Here is a 20,015-nt window from a genome sequence, read left to right as displayed (position 1 = left end):
ACAGGATTCGGTTATTTGCTCAACTGGCTGAGATGAGACTTGAAATCCTCAAAGTAAATGGAGGGGCCCCGCCATCAGCTGCACAGCCTCTGTGTACTCTGTCCTCATGTTGACTCGGGAGTCCCAAACAGAACAAAAAGGGAATTCACTCTCAGAGCCTCCTTTCTATTCTCCACAGGAGATAAGCTCGCCCTGTGCGGTTCAATGGGGGCTTCTCACCCCCTCACCCAAACTCCTCTCACCCCCCACTATAGATAGATAGATAGATAGATAGATAGATAGATAGATAGATAGATAGATAGATAGATAGATAGATAGATAGATATGGATTAGTATTAATATTAGTAGTAGTAGTATTAGTATTATTATTATGTATGTATATAGTGCCGACATCCACAGCGTTGTACAGAGTATATATAGTCTTGTCACTCACTGTCTCTCAGAGCAGCTCATAATGTAATCCCTATCATATTCATGTGTCCATCATAGTCTAGGGCCAATTTAGGGGATACCAATTAACTTATCTGTATGTGTATATATATATATATATATATATATATATATATATATATATATATATATATATATATATATATTAGAATTTTGTACTAGTGAACTCTGATATAGTGAAACTCTGGCTCTGGTAATCTGAATCACCAGGTCCCAGCAAATACCTCTCTATATAGATGTACAATTTATGGCCAATTTGTATATAGTAAACTACTTGGCCAGGTCCTTTGAAGTTTACTGTAAAGGGATTCTGATTGTTATATATATATTCGCAGGGTTGTCTACAATATATAGTGTAATTTTTAAATCCACCCCCACCCCGCCAGCAGAAGCCCAGTTTGCCCAGCCATCAAGAGGATTTATATAGTAGCTACTCAATTTCAGCAGTATTCATTATGGGGTAGCGTATACATTACTCAAGAAAAAAAATACTAATAATAATAATAATAACGTTTGTAATAGTTATATGTGTATATTCTTCCGTACCGTAGCCAGCTACACTAACTAAATGGAAAAAAAATAGACGACGGGGAAAACTTACACCAAAAACACTCCTCTGTCAAGTGTGAAATCTTTTTTCGTTTTATTTTTTTTTTCTTTTTAAAAATCAAAATATTTTCAATTACAATTACATTTATAAAATTAAATTCATTTTGCAACCATTTGCAATTTTTTTTATCAAGTCATTATTGAAAACCTTTTTTTTCTCATAAGAAACCAGAAGCGGGGGTACCATGCAATAAATTACGGATATACAGGAAGAGGGAGGGGGGACTTAAAAAAAAAATGATACAAAATATGAAGACACAGAAAAGACCCCCATGCCCTGCTCATCCCGGGTGATTGAGACTGCCTGCTTTAAATTAGGTAAAAGGGACTAGAGGGAGAGGGTATGACCCTAGCAGAAACAGACAAAAAAGCCACTTTGAAATCTTAACTGAAATGACCTATATTTCTTATTTAACACTATCGGAAATAAAAAAATGTTTTTGAAAAAAATCGTATAGTACGCTGAATCAAAAATATGGGTTATTTTATACCGCCACTGAGGGGCTTCCGAATTTTCTTTTTTTTCTGTGTGTCCCGATATGTTTTTGTTTTGTTTTATAAGTAACAACAGCCCACCAGTCTATGTCAGCGCAGTGACATTAGAGAAAATAGAATTGTAACCTTATTTTCACAGCACAACCGTCCTTCACGAATCTGGAGTATATAAAAAAGTATAACTTGCTTTACTTCCACTGATTTCATTTTCTTACTGCCCCCCCCCCCCCCCCCAACTTGTAAACTTGCCTAGGCAATGATAAACATATAGCAATATATACACAATAGACAGTTTATTTAAATACACTCCTCTGCAGCTTAGTTGACCTTTGTGCTTTTGTTTGTATATTACATTGAATGAAAGATCTCCTCGTCTGCACAGACTCCCCTTTGCATTTTGTTTTTTTATAAAATAACATTTCCCTCGCTTGTAATACGGTAGGTAACAGTCAGTTTTTTTTACATTGGGGGGAATGTTTGTTCCACAACGGTGGACGACCAGTTGAGATGGATAAAGAGTCCCATTATGACGTGTTTAGGACCGGTCTGGAATAGACCCCTTGGTAGTAAGTTGGCTCTAGTGCTGATGGCTCTATAGTCCCTCTCCCGGGCATAGACGTGCTGCCAAGGGGCATTGCCGGAAGGCCACCTCCATAGGAAGAATACTGCTGCAGAGCCTGCTCATAAGCTTTGAAGTCCAGTTTGTGCTGCTGCTCAGAGGAGATCAGGTTGGTGATGGAGAAGGGGTGGTTGAAGGGATAATGGGGGTCGCCTTTCAGGTGGAGATGAGACTCGTGGACCAAAGAGTGAGAAGTGTGAGCCGAGTGAGAAGACAAGGGAGATGGGCCACCACTTGGTGCCACCTGAGGCTTCATGTCAGCAGCACCAGAGCCATTGTGGTCCAAGGACTGCGGGCTGCTGGACGGGTTGGACATGGAGGAGTTACTGTCCATCTGGCTGGACTTGCCATGCACTCGATGTATGGGGGACGAGGGACCTGAGTGCTCTTTCCTGTTGTCTTGTCCCCCTTTGCCCGCTTGCTGCAACTGTTTCTCGCACTTAAAGCGTTTCTGCCTGCGCAGGTAGCAGCCATTTTCAAACATATTCCCAGAGTCTGGGTGCAAAGTCCAGTAAGAGCCTTTGCCAGGCTTGTCCGGGGACCTGGCCACCTTCACAAAGCAATCATTGAAGGACAGCGAGTGCCTGATGGAGTTCTGCCACCTCTGCTGGTTCTGCCTGTAATAAGGGAAAAGGTCCATGATCCACTGGTAGATCTCGCTGAGGGTCAGCATCTTGCTGGGGGCCTGCTGGATGGCCATGGTGATCAGGGAGATGTATGAGTAGGGGGGCTTGGCGTGGGGGTAACTTCTTCTGAAGGTTTTAGTGTCTCTGGTCCTGTTTATGTTGGAAGGGGCATAAGCCATGGGGCTCATCCCCGAGTTCATGCTGGAATAGGGGCTCAGGCTGTTCATGGAAGCTTGCTGGGCTGACATGGCATTCATGCTGCCGGGGCTGAGGGCGCTGCCCATGGATGCCACTCCAGATGCCATACCGTTCATTGCCGACGCGGAGCCGGCGCCACCCATGCCCGACATGCCGCTGGGGCTCAGGCCTGCCGCTAGCCCGGAATTAGCATAGGACATGTTGAAGGAGGCTGGGGTGAGGTTGTTGCTGGAGCTCATGGTGTTCATGGTCATGTAGCTGTTCATTGGGGTCAGTCCTTGAGGCATGTTGTTGACTTGGACGGACGAATAAGCCTGTGGAAACACAAGAATGAATGTCTATCCATAATCTACACATATACTGCATATCCACAATCTACACCTATAAATTCACAATATATGTATATACATTTTCATTTTACCAAAGGGACAGTTTTTAATGCTTCTCAAAGAACTGTTAATTGCTAACTGTCTGTCTGGGACTGTCTGGCACAGCAAGTGGACTTATTTAATTGATAATGTGTGAGCTGTTGACATATATATCGAATGAATTACAAAGAAGATTATAGTAGGTTTTGTTCAACCACGGCCCAGCAAGGGAGCCAGTGGCCGCTTGATATACAGTTCTACAGAGAGGAATAATAATAATAATAATACAGTAGGATTTTGTTATGGTAACTCGAATATAGTCAACTCAGTCCTCAGGCTCCAGCAGATGCGTCTGTGTAAATATACACTATATGACCAATTCTGATATAGTAAGCTACTTTTTCTGGTCCCTTGGAGTTTACTATAAAGGGATTCTACTGTTATATTATTATTATTACTACATATCTCCGAATTAAAACTATTCAAAAAGACAATTCCATGCTTACACACCTCTAATTTTACAAACTTTTTTTTTGAAAATTATTACTTGAAAACCTGACGGGTATTTGCATAATTTCAGCAACATGGAATCAAGCCGAACTTATCTACAATAGAGTAAAAACGGATTATTTATCAGCTTCCATCCCTCACAGTTCTATAAAGTTGGGCTTCAGTTTAAAGTAAAAACGATTGATGATTTAGTAAAATTATTTTTTGTCATACTGACCAGGCAAAATTGTGTTTTTATATAACCAGCTATAATTTGGGGTTTGATGACCTCCCCGATATGTCTGGATCTTTGCCATTCATTCCATAAACCAAACTACCTATTCTAATCCTTTGGATCGCCCCCAAAGGAGAGCAGTTTTATTGTTGACCCGAGACAATAGGTGGCAGAGAGTCAGACTAAACATAGCGTTGTATAAATTTCTACAACAATGCAATGAAAACACAACCTGATTTACAAAGAGGAAGGTTATGTATAATACTTTATGTAAATGACATAAAGGAAATACTGATGAATAGCATCATCGGCTTTTTAAAAAGTTTAAGATAAATTGTGGATTTCCAAAAGTGGTCCAAGGGCAGCAGCGGAGGAGAGGGAGAAGTTGCTCAGGGCAACCAGTGAAATCCTTGTTTCATTTTCCAGCAAAAAGCTTATTGGTTGCTTCGGGATACAGACGTGCTTTTGTTTCACCTTATCTATTTTCATAAATCACCCGGGCTGATTGTCTTTTTGAGGGGCTGATTGAGCCCCTCAAAGGATCTATCACAGCACACAGGTGCATCAGCACTGACTATATCTCCACTCCCCGCACTACAACCTATTTCCATTGTGACAACCAAATTAAACTGAACGCCCAAGTTGCTGCATTCCTCCCGAGAGGTGAGTATATCCAGTTACCTGGCTGCCACCTCCAGCGCACTACAAACAATGGGACAGACACTAAAAATGTTCCATTGTAAACTACAACCACAGCCTACAATGTAATCTCCAAACTTCACATACATGTTCACTGGGCATTGTTCAGTTTGGCGCACAGCTGTCTACCTCCCCACCAATCGCAATAAATACCGAAGTCAAATTTCCATTGAATCAATATATAGGGGACAATAGTTCTGAAATGCCAAATCAGCTAGGTGGGTCACTGAGAAGATTGTATTGGCATGTTATAATGTTGGTTACCATCCTTCGATAAAGTTTAGACCCCCAGCAGATCATCAAACAGACAGATGTTGGCAGGTGGTACTATAAAATATAATACAGTGCTGAAAATCTATCTCGTCGGGTCCCTAGGAGTCAGGCCCATTTGACTTGCCACCAAAGACCTCACATATCATCTAAATTATAAACTAAAAACACAAAACAAAGTTTGAAGTTACAGGAGAAAGCCTGAAGTTTGATCACATAGACGACGTTGGAATAGTCTGTTAGTTTAATCGGATTATCCCCAGGCATAAAATTATGAGTTAAAATGCAGCGTGACATATGAGCCCTATGCGATTAGGCAAACACCTTGTGGGAGCAGGAGGAGGCTATAAGCACACTTACCTGCCAGCATGTAGCCCTGGCACTCTGTGGCACTCTAGGGCATGACAGCTGCAGATAGCGGGTGACTTATTATTTTCTAAATGGGGCCACCCGGTTCGGTCCCCGGTCACCTGTCAACATTAACTTATTAACTTATTACTGAGTAGACAACCTGCAGTGCTGCAGGAAGTAAGGCCTTGAGAAATAGTCACTCTTTTAGTGGAAATGGGCGAAAAGGTGAATATATAGATGTACTCAAACCATACCCGATCTAATAGAAGAGGTTGATTCAGTTAAATGCTTTGAAAGTGGTTAACTATAGCCCACTGAATTGATTTACCTACTTCACTGCAAAGAAAAGTGGATCAAAAGTGGTCAAAATAATAGGGGGCAATCATTCAGATTTCAGCTGTGATCGTGACGGGTGCTCTTGGTAATTGCTCCTTTCCTCCGGTTACCATAAAAATAGGTTAAGATAAACCCACCCAAGGTGTGCCCCCCAGAGACTTACAGGACCGAGCTGCCCTGAGGTTCCGTCTGTATAGCGATCTCAGGTTGGCACTACCCTCCATGTAACGTACTTTTCCTCCCCATGCTACTTCTACCTTCCTAAACACCTCTAACAACCATCACCAGACCTTCAGCGATCAAGGAAGGAACTTCCAGCCTCAGGTAATGACTTTCTGGCAACTTTTCTCTTTGTGGGGTCTGAAGCGCCAGTCTCCAAAAATGACTCCGGGGGGTTTAGGAAAGTCCCTCTTACCTCTGGAGTCTCCTGGTAGTAGCTGCTCCAGTCTGTAGTCTCATGTCCTTCCATTTTAACGATTCCTAACATCCTGGATCCCAAGTGCCCGAGTGAAACATCCAGCCCACTAGTCCCAGGAGTGGTGGGGTCAGAAGAGGCGATGGATGGATGGATGGGGGAATGCAGCACGGTGCCCCCTAAATCAAACAGCAGCAGGAGGGGAACTGGGAGAGCGCTCAGTGAGCTGATGTGGATCTTAGTGAAGTAGGAGAGGCACTTCCCTCTTCCTTGTCTCCCCTCCTCTTCTCCACTCCCTCCCTGCTCAGCCACTTCTCTCCATTCGCAGCCAGCACAAGGCACCTTATAGGCAATCACACACCGCCTGCAGCTACACCTGCCTTGCGCCCATGGCAGCAGAGCACACTGACTGCACAAAGTTCCCTGGCAGGGCGTCCCCAGGTATACAAATGTGCATGTAGGTGACCCATCCCACCACTGATAGCAAACCAATAGTGAGTGGGAGGCAAGGAGCAGCCTCCTTCTGCCTGTTATACTCAGCATAGCCTAACCTCAGCTATGGAACATAGGCAGACGGTCTATAGGAAACTGGGGGACTTCTGCTCCTTTGCAAACTTATGTCAGCTATTTACTGGTCTAAACAATAATGCTGTAAATAATAATAACATTATGGCTATTTTGGCCTTGGAACCAAAATATAGCAGAAATAATGTTCATATTCACGTTTATTGATTTATTTGCCTCTACAAACTTTTTTTTGACATTGTGCATTAAAGGATCATTGTAGCAATTTTTTTAAATTAAAATACATAAAAACACATATGTAAAAAGTACAATTCTCCCAGAATAAAATGTACTATAAATGACTTTTCTCCTATGTTGCTGTTGCTTACAGTAGGTAGTAGAAATCTTACAGAACTGATAGGTGTTGGGCTAGGCCATTTTCTCTTCATGGGGGGTGCATCTTTGTATAGATCCTTTTCAGGGAGTGCTTTTGTAAATAAATAAAATGCTGAGAATCCCCCATGAAGAGATGGACTAGTCAAAAACCTGTCACACTTCTACTTACTACTGTAAGTGACAGCAACATGAAAGAGAAGGACTTTATAGCTCATTTTACTCTGCAAGAAACATATTTCTTACTTGTATGTGTTTATATGTATTTTATTTTTCGATAGTGGTCCTTTATATACAATACAAAATGGAATAAATGATAGCCATTTATCTTACAGCTTATGCCATGACATAAATAAATGTGACATATGCTTTAGAATGAACAGTCTAGTTTCTCATGTACAAACTGTTAGGCTGCATTGATATTTAATAAACAAATGTTGAAATTGGAAGCTGCTTGTATCTCCTATGCTAATCTGGCCTTCTATTGACCTTATAGATTTATTTATTTATTTATTTATGTCTAGATTGTTTTCAAACTCTCCCGGACCATCCAGGACTCATTCCTCAAACATAAATTAGGTTACGCATCATAATTCCGGTTTGTTTCTAATTGATGTGATACATTTTATAGATAGATAAAAGTAAACCTTCCGGACTACATGTACCAGCACAGCCAGCATTGCCCAGTAGCTGGGGAGACACTTGCTTTGCAGCTCAGACTCCGATGAAGTTAAGTCTGAGTAGAGGGTAAACACGTCTACAAACAGGCAAAACACAAATATGAACTTCAAATATGTGCCCTGAATAGACACACACCACTATCTGGACAGCCACACTCTCATGACATGCAAATCGTCATGCATAAAACAGAGGTGCACATGCAGCAGATTTGCATTCTCCCATCACTGCGGGCGCGACAGCTGTCTGCTTATTGTACAATTTACACCATTGACTTAATGACACAATTATGTATTTGTGGACGCACATCTGCTGTTTCACTTTCCGTTTCAGGAGGGGATATAGGCTAATCATGGACGCAAATTTCATTAAATAACTCATAGTTTAATCACCGCAGTGCTGTGGAAACGAATTCTTGGTGTAGCCAGACAGGCAGATTCTGTTTAGAAATATAAACTGACTGTCAATACGCTACAAAGTCAGTTCATCTGTTCAGTCTATTTTATTTGTGATTTTTTTAGTTAAACACTATGCTCTTAACTGGGTAAAACCTTTGTTATTTTTAGTGCCTCTCAATTGAAAACGTAATATATATATATATATATATAGATAGATAGATAGATATTATATATATATATATATATATATTTTATATATATATATTCACCCTCTTCTTCTTTCTTACCAAATGTTGATTTTATTGTCCAAATACCGTAATAATGACAGCCTTTAGCACAATCCACACTTATTTGTCTGTGTGCACAGGTGACATAAGTAGCTGTGACAGATTCTGACTTTAGCGATGAGGTACTCTGACCATAATGATCACCTCTTCTCTCTCTATATATATATTTTGCTCACTCTTGCCTAAATGGGAAGAATCAAGGCAGTTGACATTTTTCCTGTTGGTTTCCTTGTAGAAGGTTCCCCAGCTCTCCTCCTTGCTTATATAAAGCACTAGAGCGCTAGGCTGGCTACTGATGTCAGTACCACACTATACAAGCACTATACATGTGGATTCTTTTTAATATTATGCTGGACTGGTCTCCTGGGGGAAGCAGGCTGAGCACTTGTGCAGCAAGGAGAGGGAAAGAAAAAAAAAACCCTCTGATGGTGTTCTTAGGAATAAGCATTTTAAAATCAGACAAGCCTGCAGAAGCCCTAGTTAAATGTTAACAGGATAACCACCATAAATCTCTTAACCCCTTCCCTGCTTTGTTAGAGAAGGGGCAAGAATTATTTTGTTGAGATAATTCAGCAGTGCTGAATGCTATTTATGCAAGTGGAGATGGCTTTTGACTTGTGAATATTATAATTGTAGATTTTCCAGTAACCACTCCTTCACTGCCATAGGGGCCTGCAAAACACTGTAAAGCTCAACACACTCTGGCATCCATGGAGTTAATGCTAACCGAAACAGTATGAGTGCTTTAGTTATGTTTTAATGTGCCTGAGAACTGAAGGTTGTAATGGAAATATAGCTTCTGTGTATTTGTAGTTAACTGTTGCACCGCTGCCAACACCACCACTGCATGCGTAAATCCAATAATGGGAGCTGGTTTAACCTTTTCTATTAGGACAGTGAAATAAAGACAAATCTGTGCTTATTTCAAACTCGGAGAGCTTAAAGAGGCACTGCAGTGACATAAAGTAGAATGCAATAAATTATTCAGGATACTCACTTTTGTGTCAATCCTCCTTGGTTCAGCATCAGAAACACTTCCTATATCTAGGATGTGTAGCCCAGGCTGTTTAGCTATGCATAATTCCCCTCCCAGAGCATTCTGGGAGACCAGGTATATATATATTGTACTGGTTTTAGCACTCTCAGTAAACCTGACAGGACTAAGGCCTGGAACCACCAGTGATAAACTTCAGAATGTAAATTGAGGTGAGGAAAGATTTTAAAATAGGAGATAAATGGATATTGTAAAAATGAGGACTTTTATTCATTAGGTTATTTTCATTACAGTTCCTCTTTATAAATTGTCGTGATATAGTAAAATGTATTCTTTTTCGGTGTGTGTGTTTTTTTTTACTTTGTTTAGAATAGGAAAGGAACACATTTGGGAGAACTTCCTGTTGCAGAGACACCTAGGCCTTCAGTAGAAGTTCCAGGTGTCACCAAGGCCTGATAGAGGTGTTAACTCCTCCCACAAATTTTCTTTAGTGGTGTCTGTGTCCCCCTACTGGAGAGATTAACACTACTTTGAATCATTACAGGAAATGAAAGACATTCTCTCCAGCAGAGACACATGTGGCAACAAAAAACCTGAAAGAGATTTTGCCCCTTTCCAACTTACAACTAAACTTAAGGTTTTATTCAGAAAGTCTCATCAATTATTGGGTGTCCCTTCCGATATCCAATAGCATGAAGCGAATGATAAAAGTAAAATATGACTGTGTGTTTGAGTTGTATAGAGGTTCAAAAAGCACTACACCTCAGTGTTACCAGTTAGAGGTCTTGGGGTACAGGGGGTAATTTGATAAGAGCTGTACCAGCCCTCCCACCCATGCTCAGTAGACATGCTTAGCAACATGCTAATAATTCCAGCTTGCTTGCAAAAGTAATGTGCTCAGTTTCCATCCGGTGAGGATAAGGTGGAATTTCTGAATCTGATCTTAGGAATCGCAGGATTGCAGGACTAGAGAAGATTTATTCTTGTATAAGATCATGCCTGTATTAGAATCTTAGTTTGTATATTTTTTAGGTTACAGGGTCTATCTATCTATTTGTATTTATTATTATTATTGATTTATAAAGCACCAACATATTTGGCGGCACTGCACAGAGTAAGAAACAAACATGGGGTACATAATAATATAAACAATGGTATACACAAAATACAGACATTGGTACTTAATACAGAATTGGTAGATCTGGTCATTACAGTGACAAATGTAACATGATGAACCAAATGCAGATTCCAAGACACCAAATGGTGAGAGAGCCCTGCCCTTTTCAAGCTTACACCATAAGGCCTCTTTCACAGTTGGATGTTGCGGTTTGATGCGACATTAAAGTCGCAACGCAAATTACAACGCAATGCCCCAAAAAAGTCGCAACACAACTTAATGCCCCATTACGGTCACATACAGTAGAGCATACAGGCAATGAAAAGTATGTTTCTAAGTCATTACTGAGCATGTGCAAACAGTTCAACGCAGCTAATAACGTGTATAACGCACTGCATGCAGTACTCTCACTTAACGTGCAGCGTTAGACACCAACGCAACGTGTGCACTGTGAATGGGGCATTGATTTTTCATTGCAGTGAGTTATTCTGCGTTAAATGTTGTTTTAACGTGTCACTTTAACGTCGCACTGTGAAAGAGGTCTTAAGCAATAGGGAGGACACAAGAGGTGGGGTAGTATACAATTTGAACACCTAACTTCTAGGGTCTTTCTTTCTTGTTTAAATGGACAGGTTTCTTAAAATCTATTAAGTAAATCTAAGGAAAAGATTGTTAAAGTGCCCATCAATGGTATAATATTTTCATCAGATGCGATCTTTTAACGCGTTTTTTTATGATCAAAAGTAATCTGAAGGTAGTCATCGATTGTTGCCATAAACTGGTCCATTTTCTCTCTTCTGATTTGATCATAAAATCCAACATTTGGATAGATTAAATGTTATGATCCAATCGACCACAGAATCATTTTATATTGTGTCAAAAGATCGCATCTGATTAAAAAATTGTGCAATTAATGGGCACCTTTGATAACAAAACCAAAGTTGTTTTTTTTTTTTTAAAAGAGTAACTGTCCAGCATAAAATCAAAAATCAATTATTTATTTGTATCTGGTAAACAAGTAATACGGATGCTAACCAGGCAATCCAAAAGTTAAAATTCAAATAGCAAATCACAATCATTTGTGCATTATCTGTACTTCTTGCAATACAGACATTTAAAACATTTGGCTGCCTCATTTCCTGTTGAGATGATGGTGCAATTTTACTGGAGAGAAACCTGTACTGACTCCTCCCCTATCCCATCATCACTCACACACAAAAAAGTCAAAAAGGAGTGATCACAGATGAAGTGACCCCACCCACCACCACTTGACATTTTAACTCTTTGTGGCCAGCACTGCAGCTTAACCAGATCTATCATCCCTGACCCATCTCAAAAGTAGCTTGTCAGGTTTGACTTTCATTAGCCAGTCATTGTTTTCCAACAAGATAGACACCATCCTTTCCTATTGCTATTATTATTAGTATGCATTTATTTAGCACCAACACATTTTCTATAATGCTCTGCACTGTATATTGAACAAGAAACATACAAATATATTGATCACTTGACTGTGATCTGCATGTTGGGCTACAATATCTAGTCTGAAAACAGCCAGGGAGTTCAGAATTTTGTTCAGATAAAGAACCTTAAAAATGTTACTTCATTATTGAATTGCTGCATGCTCAAGTGTCCCTGTGTATATGAAAGATTTTCTTCAAATCTATTTTATTACCTAATTGGCAGTTTTAAACTGATTATACAGCTGTACTACTGTCTGAGTGAGCCAGAAAAATGTGTGCTGATATCAGGGGCATTGTATTTCCTCCTCAGTGACACTACATCTTTCTTTGTAATGTGCTGCTATTTTTACATTATATTTTGGACCTTCTCATGCAAAGCAGTTTTAAGTTCTCCAAAGAGTAAAAAAAGAAATAATAAAAAAATAATTGCTGTGTTTACTCTTCATGTGTGACACTGCTTGTGGTTAACTCAATATTTTTTTTTTTTACTTTCTTGGCCAAACAAAACATCAGGATGTGATGATTTTGGCTTCCAAAAATTGAATATGTCAATTTCACTATCGTATTCATTAGTGTGTACTATTATTATACTATTATTACAGAAGAACTGTCATTTAGGCTGGTTTCACAGTGGGACGTTACAGGCGCACGTTAGAGCAGCCTGTAACGCAGCCCACCGCACAGTAATGAAAAATCAATGGGGCTGTTCACAGTGCGGACATTGCGTTACATTATAACGCTGCGTCACAAGACAACGTACTGCATGCAGTACTTTGGACGCGGCTGAGCCGCGTTAGACTGCTTGCACATGCTCAGAAATGTTGGGGAGGAGCGGAGAGCGGCCAGGCACATGGCTTATTAATATGCACTGCACGTTATGACGTGCAGTGTTTACTTCCCCTGAGCAGCCGCTCTGTGCGGCGATTGGCCGGCGGGGCCACGTGACGCCGCATGCGCACAAGAGTGCGCATCACGGCATCACTGACGCCAGAGTGAGCTGCACAACGCTGCTCACTCTGACGTCCAGATCTAGCACCACCAGGCGTTCCGTTAGGGGGACGTTATGCGACCTTAACGCCCCCTCTAACGCAACGTCCTGGTGTGAAATTAGCCTTAAGGAAAGCAGCCCCACCTATAGTAACAAATTATATATTAGATAAAATGCTAATATTTCTGACTTAATGCAATTTCTCTGCATACAAATTGCAACAAAACTTGACATTTAAAAATTAGCATGTCAGTGATTATTTTCTATAACAAAGCTTTAAGTGTTAGTTTTTAAAATAACAGCGTTATGTAGATAATGTCCTTAAAAGGAAATTTAACCAAGGATTGAACTTCATCCCAATCACTAGCTGATATCCCCTTTACCACGAGAAATCGTTACCTTTTTTCGAATAGATCATCAGGGGGGTCTGTATGGCTTAAATTGTGGATAAACCCTACCACAGTGTGATGTCGTGACCATAGTCCTGACAGTTTGCCGTTGTAATGTCTGATTGCGCTGCCCGGAAGCTCCCCTCCACACTGAGTAGCACGCATGCTCGGTGTGAAGTTAATTATGCTGCTGATGATAAAATAATAAATATCTCTGCTTCCACACATCATACACTTGTCAAATTTTCATGGTATGGAGAGGATCCCCCGAACGACCTCTATGCCAAATTGCAGCCCCCGGGCCCCACTGGTTCAGGAGATAGATTAGAGAAACCTATCTCGGGAACCAGTGGGTCTCGGGGGCTGCAATTTGGCATAGAGGTAATTGGGGAGGTTCCCCTCCCTACCCTGAAAATTTGGGGAGTGTAGGATGTTTACAAGCAGAGATATTTAGTATTTTACCATCAGCAGCATTATTCTATAGGAAATGTGGCCGCACAGTCTCCTACTGCGCATGCGGGGCAGCGCAAACCCACAGGCAGCGTAATCAGACACAACACCGTCTGTAAACCTTATTGCATTGTGGGAAATAATGTCTTTTTCCAACTGCCAAGCAAGCAATATCTCCCTCTGTGCATAGAACTCTCAGTAAATGAACATTTCGTACAGATCACCTGGCAGAACTAAAGATGTCACCACCAATGATACATTTCAGAATGCAAATCGGGGTGCGGGAAGATTTTACAATGGACAAACAATGACTAAATAATTCATCAATGAATATTGTAAAAATAAGCAATTTTATTCATCATGTTATTTTCACTACAGCTCCCCTTTAAGTGTTGAAGAGCATATATCAGTCATTGTGTGCTGCTGATAGACTGTTAATTATAAGATATTGCCATATCCGCTTCAGTATGTGCAGAATAAGTTGTGAGTACACAGTGCATTGGTTACCCTGAGCACTACTGATCCTTTCTTTACAATGGCGCTGTTGCTTCTAAAATGTTTCCTTATGTCTGCACATCTTATCAACTCTCTGGAGATATTCCAGCACTTCAGAAATCCCAGAGGACTTCTAGAAAATTAGTTCTAAAAAGGACACATTTAAAATTGTAAAAATTATAAATACATTTGTAACTTATAAGAAGTACATTTCTAAAATGCAATTACCTTTCTGTTATGTTGCTGTCACCTACAGTAAGCAGTAACAAATTAACAGATCTGACATGTTTTGGACTAGTCTGTCTCCTCTTCAGGGATTCTCTGTATTTTCTTTATTTTTTACAAAAGCACTCTATAAGATGCCGACCAGCCTCCCTATTTGCTTGCATGTTATTTTATTAGTTGAACTGAGCAAATAGTGTTACAATAAGTGCTTTTGAAAATAAAATAAAAACCAGAGAATCCCCCCTGTGGAGATAGACTAGCCTAAAAACTGTTCGATGTCTCAGACTGTTACAGCCTACTGTAAGGGACAGGAACACAGGAGAACAGTCTGGGAGAAATGAGCTTCATACACATGTGTATACATGTACACAATAGTGCTACTTTAATGAACAATGGCAGTGACATTGGACCTGAACTCAGAACGTCCTCTTTTCTCTTAAACATACACAGCAGCATAAAACCTTTAAACAAAAAAAACACTTCTTTGTTACAGCTGATACAAATCTTAAAATAAATCTGCACAGTTTCTACTTCCTGATTCATGGAAGCAGACATATTGTGTACAGACTGTGCTTTCAAATGGGCTTATCTGCTTATTAGCCATAGGCAGTCATGTGACACCAGGGGAGGGGGGGGTAGGTTATTAAATTACAACTAGTAATTGGACACAAATGAGGGTGAATTACACAGGCTAAACTCTTTAAATACATACAGGGTGCATTTCTGTTATGTTTTCCTTGTGTCCCGTGCAAGAGTTCAGGTCCTCTTTAATTTTAGAGCCATAATTCAACTATTCTGCAATATGGGTCAGATTGTCATGTAATCCTATCCTATATAATAAACCCCTATGTCCCTGTGTGTGCCTCCTGTCTCTGTGCAGCGTTGTCCGTGCTTTTTGCTACTGCGCATGTGCGCAGCACGGACCCAGCCTCACAGAGCCCGGAGGACGGGACCCGGGAACCGAGCGGGCGGGCGGATGTGCGGCGGGTGAGCGCGCGGCCAGCTGTGTGGCAGTCGCGCGTGCCGGCGGGTGGCGCGCGCACGCGGCGGGCTTGGGTCTACTAGTTTATACATAATTACACTAAACATGTGAAGTTTCTTGATAGCTGCTATATTTTACATAGTGTCATGCCAAAACCCTTACAGGTAAAGGTAAGTTGTCCATACAGTCCTCTTCATAACATACATTTCTAAGAATTGTCAGTGGAGCAGCCAGCCCAGTAACAGTTATTGTTATTAGACTTACCGTACATTATGTGACTGAAAAGGACACCTGTAGAGGACTCTTGCTTTGCATGTCTATTTATAGATCCTTATCACATCAATATCATTTCTAATAGTACACCTCAAGTTGTATTGCAAAAACATTATTTGGCTGACTCCTGAGGTCTAAAGCCTACTAACCAAAATAGCAGCTACCCAAGGAATGACTTTTGTTGTTAAACTAAACAAAAGATGCATTGGACATAATACATTTGTAGGAAAGAAAATCCCCAAAACAATTTTTGTAATATTTTAAATGTAAATATTTTTGTTGGATTCTGCCTGTAAATGCATAAGGCAGGGTTATCTCCCTAATGTTTCTTGTAATTGTAGAGAGCTCTATTAATAAATCTAACAGTATTTGGCATGCCCATGTGATGTTACAAAAGAGTTAAATAACAAAATAAATAAATACTGGTATGAATGTTTGGTTTCCCATAATTTAGAGCCAGAAAGGTGGCAAATTGACAATAATAGTAAGAATAATTATTATTTTGTTTTATCTTAGCTGAGTGTCATCTGAAAGTTATGGGCAAGTGATTTATATGCTTAACCACTTGAGGACCACAGTAGTAACCCCCCCCCCCCCTAAAGACCAGGCCTTTTTTTTAGTAAAATGGCCACTGCAGCAGCTTTAAAGGATACCCGAACTGACATGTGACATGATGAGATAGACATAGGTATGTACAGTACCTAGCACACAAGTAACTATGCTGTGTTCCTTTTTTTCTTTCTCTGTCTGAAAGAGTTAAATATCAGGTATGTAAGTGGCTGACTCAGTCCTGACAAGAAGTGACTATGGTATGACCCTCACTGATAATAAATTCAAACTATAAAACACTTTCCTAGCAGAAAATGGCTTCTGAGAGCAAGAAAGAGATAAACTGTGGAATTTCTTATCAGTGAGGGTCACACTGTAGTCACTTCCTGTCTGAGTCAGGACTGAGTCAGCCACTTACATACCTGATAAATGTAACTTTTTCAGGCAGAGAAAGAAAAAAAGGAACACAGCATAGTTATTTGTGTGCTAGGCACTGTACATACCCATGTCTATCTCATCATGCCACATGTCACTTCGGGTATCCTTGAAGGCCAAGCTGCAGGGCCGCACAACACAGCACACAAGTGACCCCCCCCCCCTTTTCTCCCCACCAACAGAGCTCTCTGTTGGTGGGGTCTAATCGCCCCCCAGTGTTTGTTTATTTTTTCATAAATATTTATTTCTTTATTGTTGTCTTATTTTTGACTATTTCTTTGTTTTGTTTGTTTTCAAAACCCCTCACTCCCCCCAGCCAGCCAATCATGGCGATCGGCTGTCATAGGCTTCTGCCTATGAGAGCCGATCGTTCTCAAGTGCCCCAGTACAGCGCTGCTGCAGATCGCAGTGCTGCACATGTAAATAGACGGCGGGTACGCCGCCTAACAGACTCCCGAGCGGCGATTGCCTCTCGGAGACTGAAGGAGGTACGGAGCTCCGCCCCCCGAGCAGGAGATGCGCGTGCACCCTGCGCGCGATCTCCTGCAAACTGCAGCCCCAGGACATGATGCCAATTGGCGTTAGGTGGCCCTGGGGCTGCCGCCGTGGCCACGCCCATGGGCGTGGAGCGGTCTTTAGGTAGTTAAAGAGGAACTTTAACCCAAGATTGCACTTCATTCCAATCAGTAGATGATACTCCCTTTCCCATGAGAAATCTTTACCTTTTCTCAAATAGATCATCAGGGGGCTCTGTATGGCTGATATGGTGGTGAAACCCCTCCCACAGTGTGATGTCAGAACCTAGGTCCTGTCAGTTTGCTGTCTGTGAACCTTGTTTAATTGTGGGAAATAACAGCTGTTTCCAACTGCCAAGTAAGCAATATCTCCCTCGGTACACAGACCTCTCAGTTAAAGCGGACCCAAACCAAACATTTTTTTAATTCAAAATATTTAGTTGCAGCACTCTGACACATACAAAGATAAATAAACACTCCTTCAAGCCTATGAGCATTTCAGTGCATGCTTTTCACCCTCCTCTTTGCATAACAAGGGTTATACAGGTGGCAGCCATTAGCAATTCCTCCATTGCTGGACACTACCTACTCCAGCATTTTGCCGGATTCTGTCCGGCAATTTGAAAGGAAGGGAGGAGTTTCTCCACTAAATGTAAAATATTTTATATTTGTCATCATGCAGCTGAAAAAAGGCTGCTATTTATTACTATAATTTAGAAAATACATTTTATTTCTGAAATCTTGTATTTTTAATTTGGGTCCACTTTAATGAACATTCCGTACAGATCACCTGACAGAACAAAAGATGTCACCACTAGTGACATTTCAGAATGTTAATCGGGGTGAGGAAACATTTTGTAATGGGCAAACGCTGACTAAATAATCTGTATATGAATATTGTACAAAAAAATAAGCAATTTTATTTATTATGTTATCACAGTTCCTCTTTAATAATTATTATTGTTTAACTTTTGAACATTTTAAAAAAATGGAATAAAAAAAAAAGATTAACTTTATCTTATGAATATATATATCCAAATGTGTGCCATAATATAAAATGTTACTTTCAGTGTAAAGTCTAGCCTCAGTTGAACCCTATCCATACACAAGGATTCAGAGTGTTAGTGTAGGATAGAAGCTGGCATTTATGAGTACAAGGCAAAGAGATGGAAACTAACTGTCAGTAATACAGCAATTTACAGATGGTAAGCAAGGCCTCTGCATCATCTAGTGATCATAATTGGTATTGCAACCTTTTATTTTCTTGGTCAACATTTTCATATTTTTCTCTTATTAACGTTCAAGGAGGGAGAGTTTTTTATTGATTTATAAAGTTCCAACATATTCCGTGGCGCAGTACAAAATAAGAAACAAACATGGGGTACAAAATAATAAAAACAATGGTGTACACCAATGTACGAAATAAGAAAGAGACACCGAGAGCCAAGTATAGTGTAGTATGCGAAAGGTAATATGGTACAATAAAATGTGAGAAAGTTATACTCACAAACGAGGGTTGCCGCTAAGGCAACCACTGTAAATGCAGGTGAGGAGATTAGACCTGTCCTCACTCAGGGTTAAGATGTCTGTAACAAACGTAGAAGAGGCAGCTGCGGTGAACAGCGATACCACCGCAGCTGCCTCCATCTCCCTGCCTAGTGATATATCCGTGCCTCGGGCGTCTAGCACGCCGAGGATGGGTTTGTCACCTTTATGCAGGGAGGAGGCACATCAGCTGACCGGCCGGTCGGCTGACGTCAGAGGAGACGCCTGTTTATACCTTCCTGCCTTTGCCTTCCGATTTGGTACTGTATCTGTCTGTCTGTTGCCAACTCGGTTGGTCTGACTACTCTACTCTCAGCAGAGGGCCCTTGCCTCTGGTGAGAGGCTCTGTACTGTTAGTGCCCACCAGCTCCTCTGGTGAGGTATAGCTAAAACCTATCAGTACTACTGTTGCCCCAAGCACTATACTTGCTATCACATTAGCTGTCTGGTATACTTGTATTATTGGTGATTCTGCAGATCACCATATAATCAGGTATATATCTGTATTATAGGTGATACTGCATATCACCTAATAATCAGAACTCTGTTATTTGCTGACACATATCGTTACAGAACAGCAGACGCAAATGTCTATGGAAGCACTGTGTAGCCAAGTTGGGGCCTTGACCGCAGCGGTGAATAATTTAACCGCGCTGGTCAATACCCAACAGACTCAGATCACCCAGCTGGCTGGAGTTGTACAGACCCTCCAGCCTGCAACCGCACCAGTGCAGTCCCCTTCAGTTGTAGATTTAAAAATGCCTCTTCCTGAAAAGTTTTCAGGGCATAAATCTGATTTTCAGAATTTCAGAAATCGTTGCCTTTCTTACTTTGAGATGAGACCCATTTCCTCAGGGTCAGAGAGTCACAGGGTGACCCTCACTAGAACCCTATTATCAGGGGATTCACAGACATGGACATACAGTCTTCCTAGTGGTCATGAAGCATTATCTTCATTTCAGGAGTTTTTTAAGACCATGGCTATCATATATGATGATCCCGATATTGCAGCCACTGCTGAAAGGAAGCTAAGGACCCTCAGACAGGGACGTAACACAGTGGAAACTTATGCTGCAGAATTTAGAAAATGGGCTGTGTCGGCTAGATGGGGACAGTTTGCTTTATTGGATTGTTTCTTAATGGGGTTATCTGACCCAGTCTCTGATGTCATGCTA

At 40.9% G+C, this 20,015-nt stretch overlaps 1 protein-coding gene across 2 annotated transcripts in view; it reads right to left on the bottom strand.

Annotated features, from left to right (window-relative positions):
* Positions 1 to 1,830: 1,830 nt before the first annotated feature.
* FOXA1 (forkhead box A1) overlaps positions 1,831 to 20,015 on the bottom strand; it is a 56,003-nt gene continuing 37,818 nt past the window's right edge. Inside the window, exons 1-2 of one of the 2 annotated variants that reach the window (XM_068254022.1) lie at positions 6,161 to 6,568; positions 1,831 to 3,311 (exon numbers count right to left, since the gene is read on the bottom strand). In XM_068254022.1, the coding sequence (XP_068110123.1) occupies positions 2,079 to 3,311; positions 6,161 to 6,232 (1,305 nt within the window). In that variant the 5' untranslated portion in view covers positions 6,233 to 6,568 and the 3' untranslated portion in view covers positions 1,831 to 2,078. Of the gene's footprint in view, positions 3,312 to 6,160; positions 6,569 to 20,015 lie in introns of those variants that run through there. The other variant, XM_068254023.1, reaches the window with a different exon arrangement.

Source organism: Hyperolius riggenbachi, chromosome 9 (genome assembly GCF_040937935.1).
Source record: "Hyperolius riggenbachi isolate aHypRig1 chromosome 9, aHypRig1.pri, whole genome shotgun sequence".
Lineage (NCBI taxonomy): Eukaryota > Metazoa > Chordata > Amphibia > Anura > Hyperoliidae > Hyperolius > Hyperolius riggenbachi.
The sequence above is the reverse complement of the archived record's forward strand: the minus strand, read 5'-3'. Positions and strand labels throughout refer to the sequence as shown.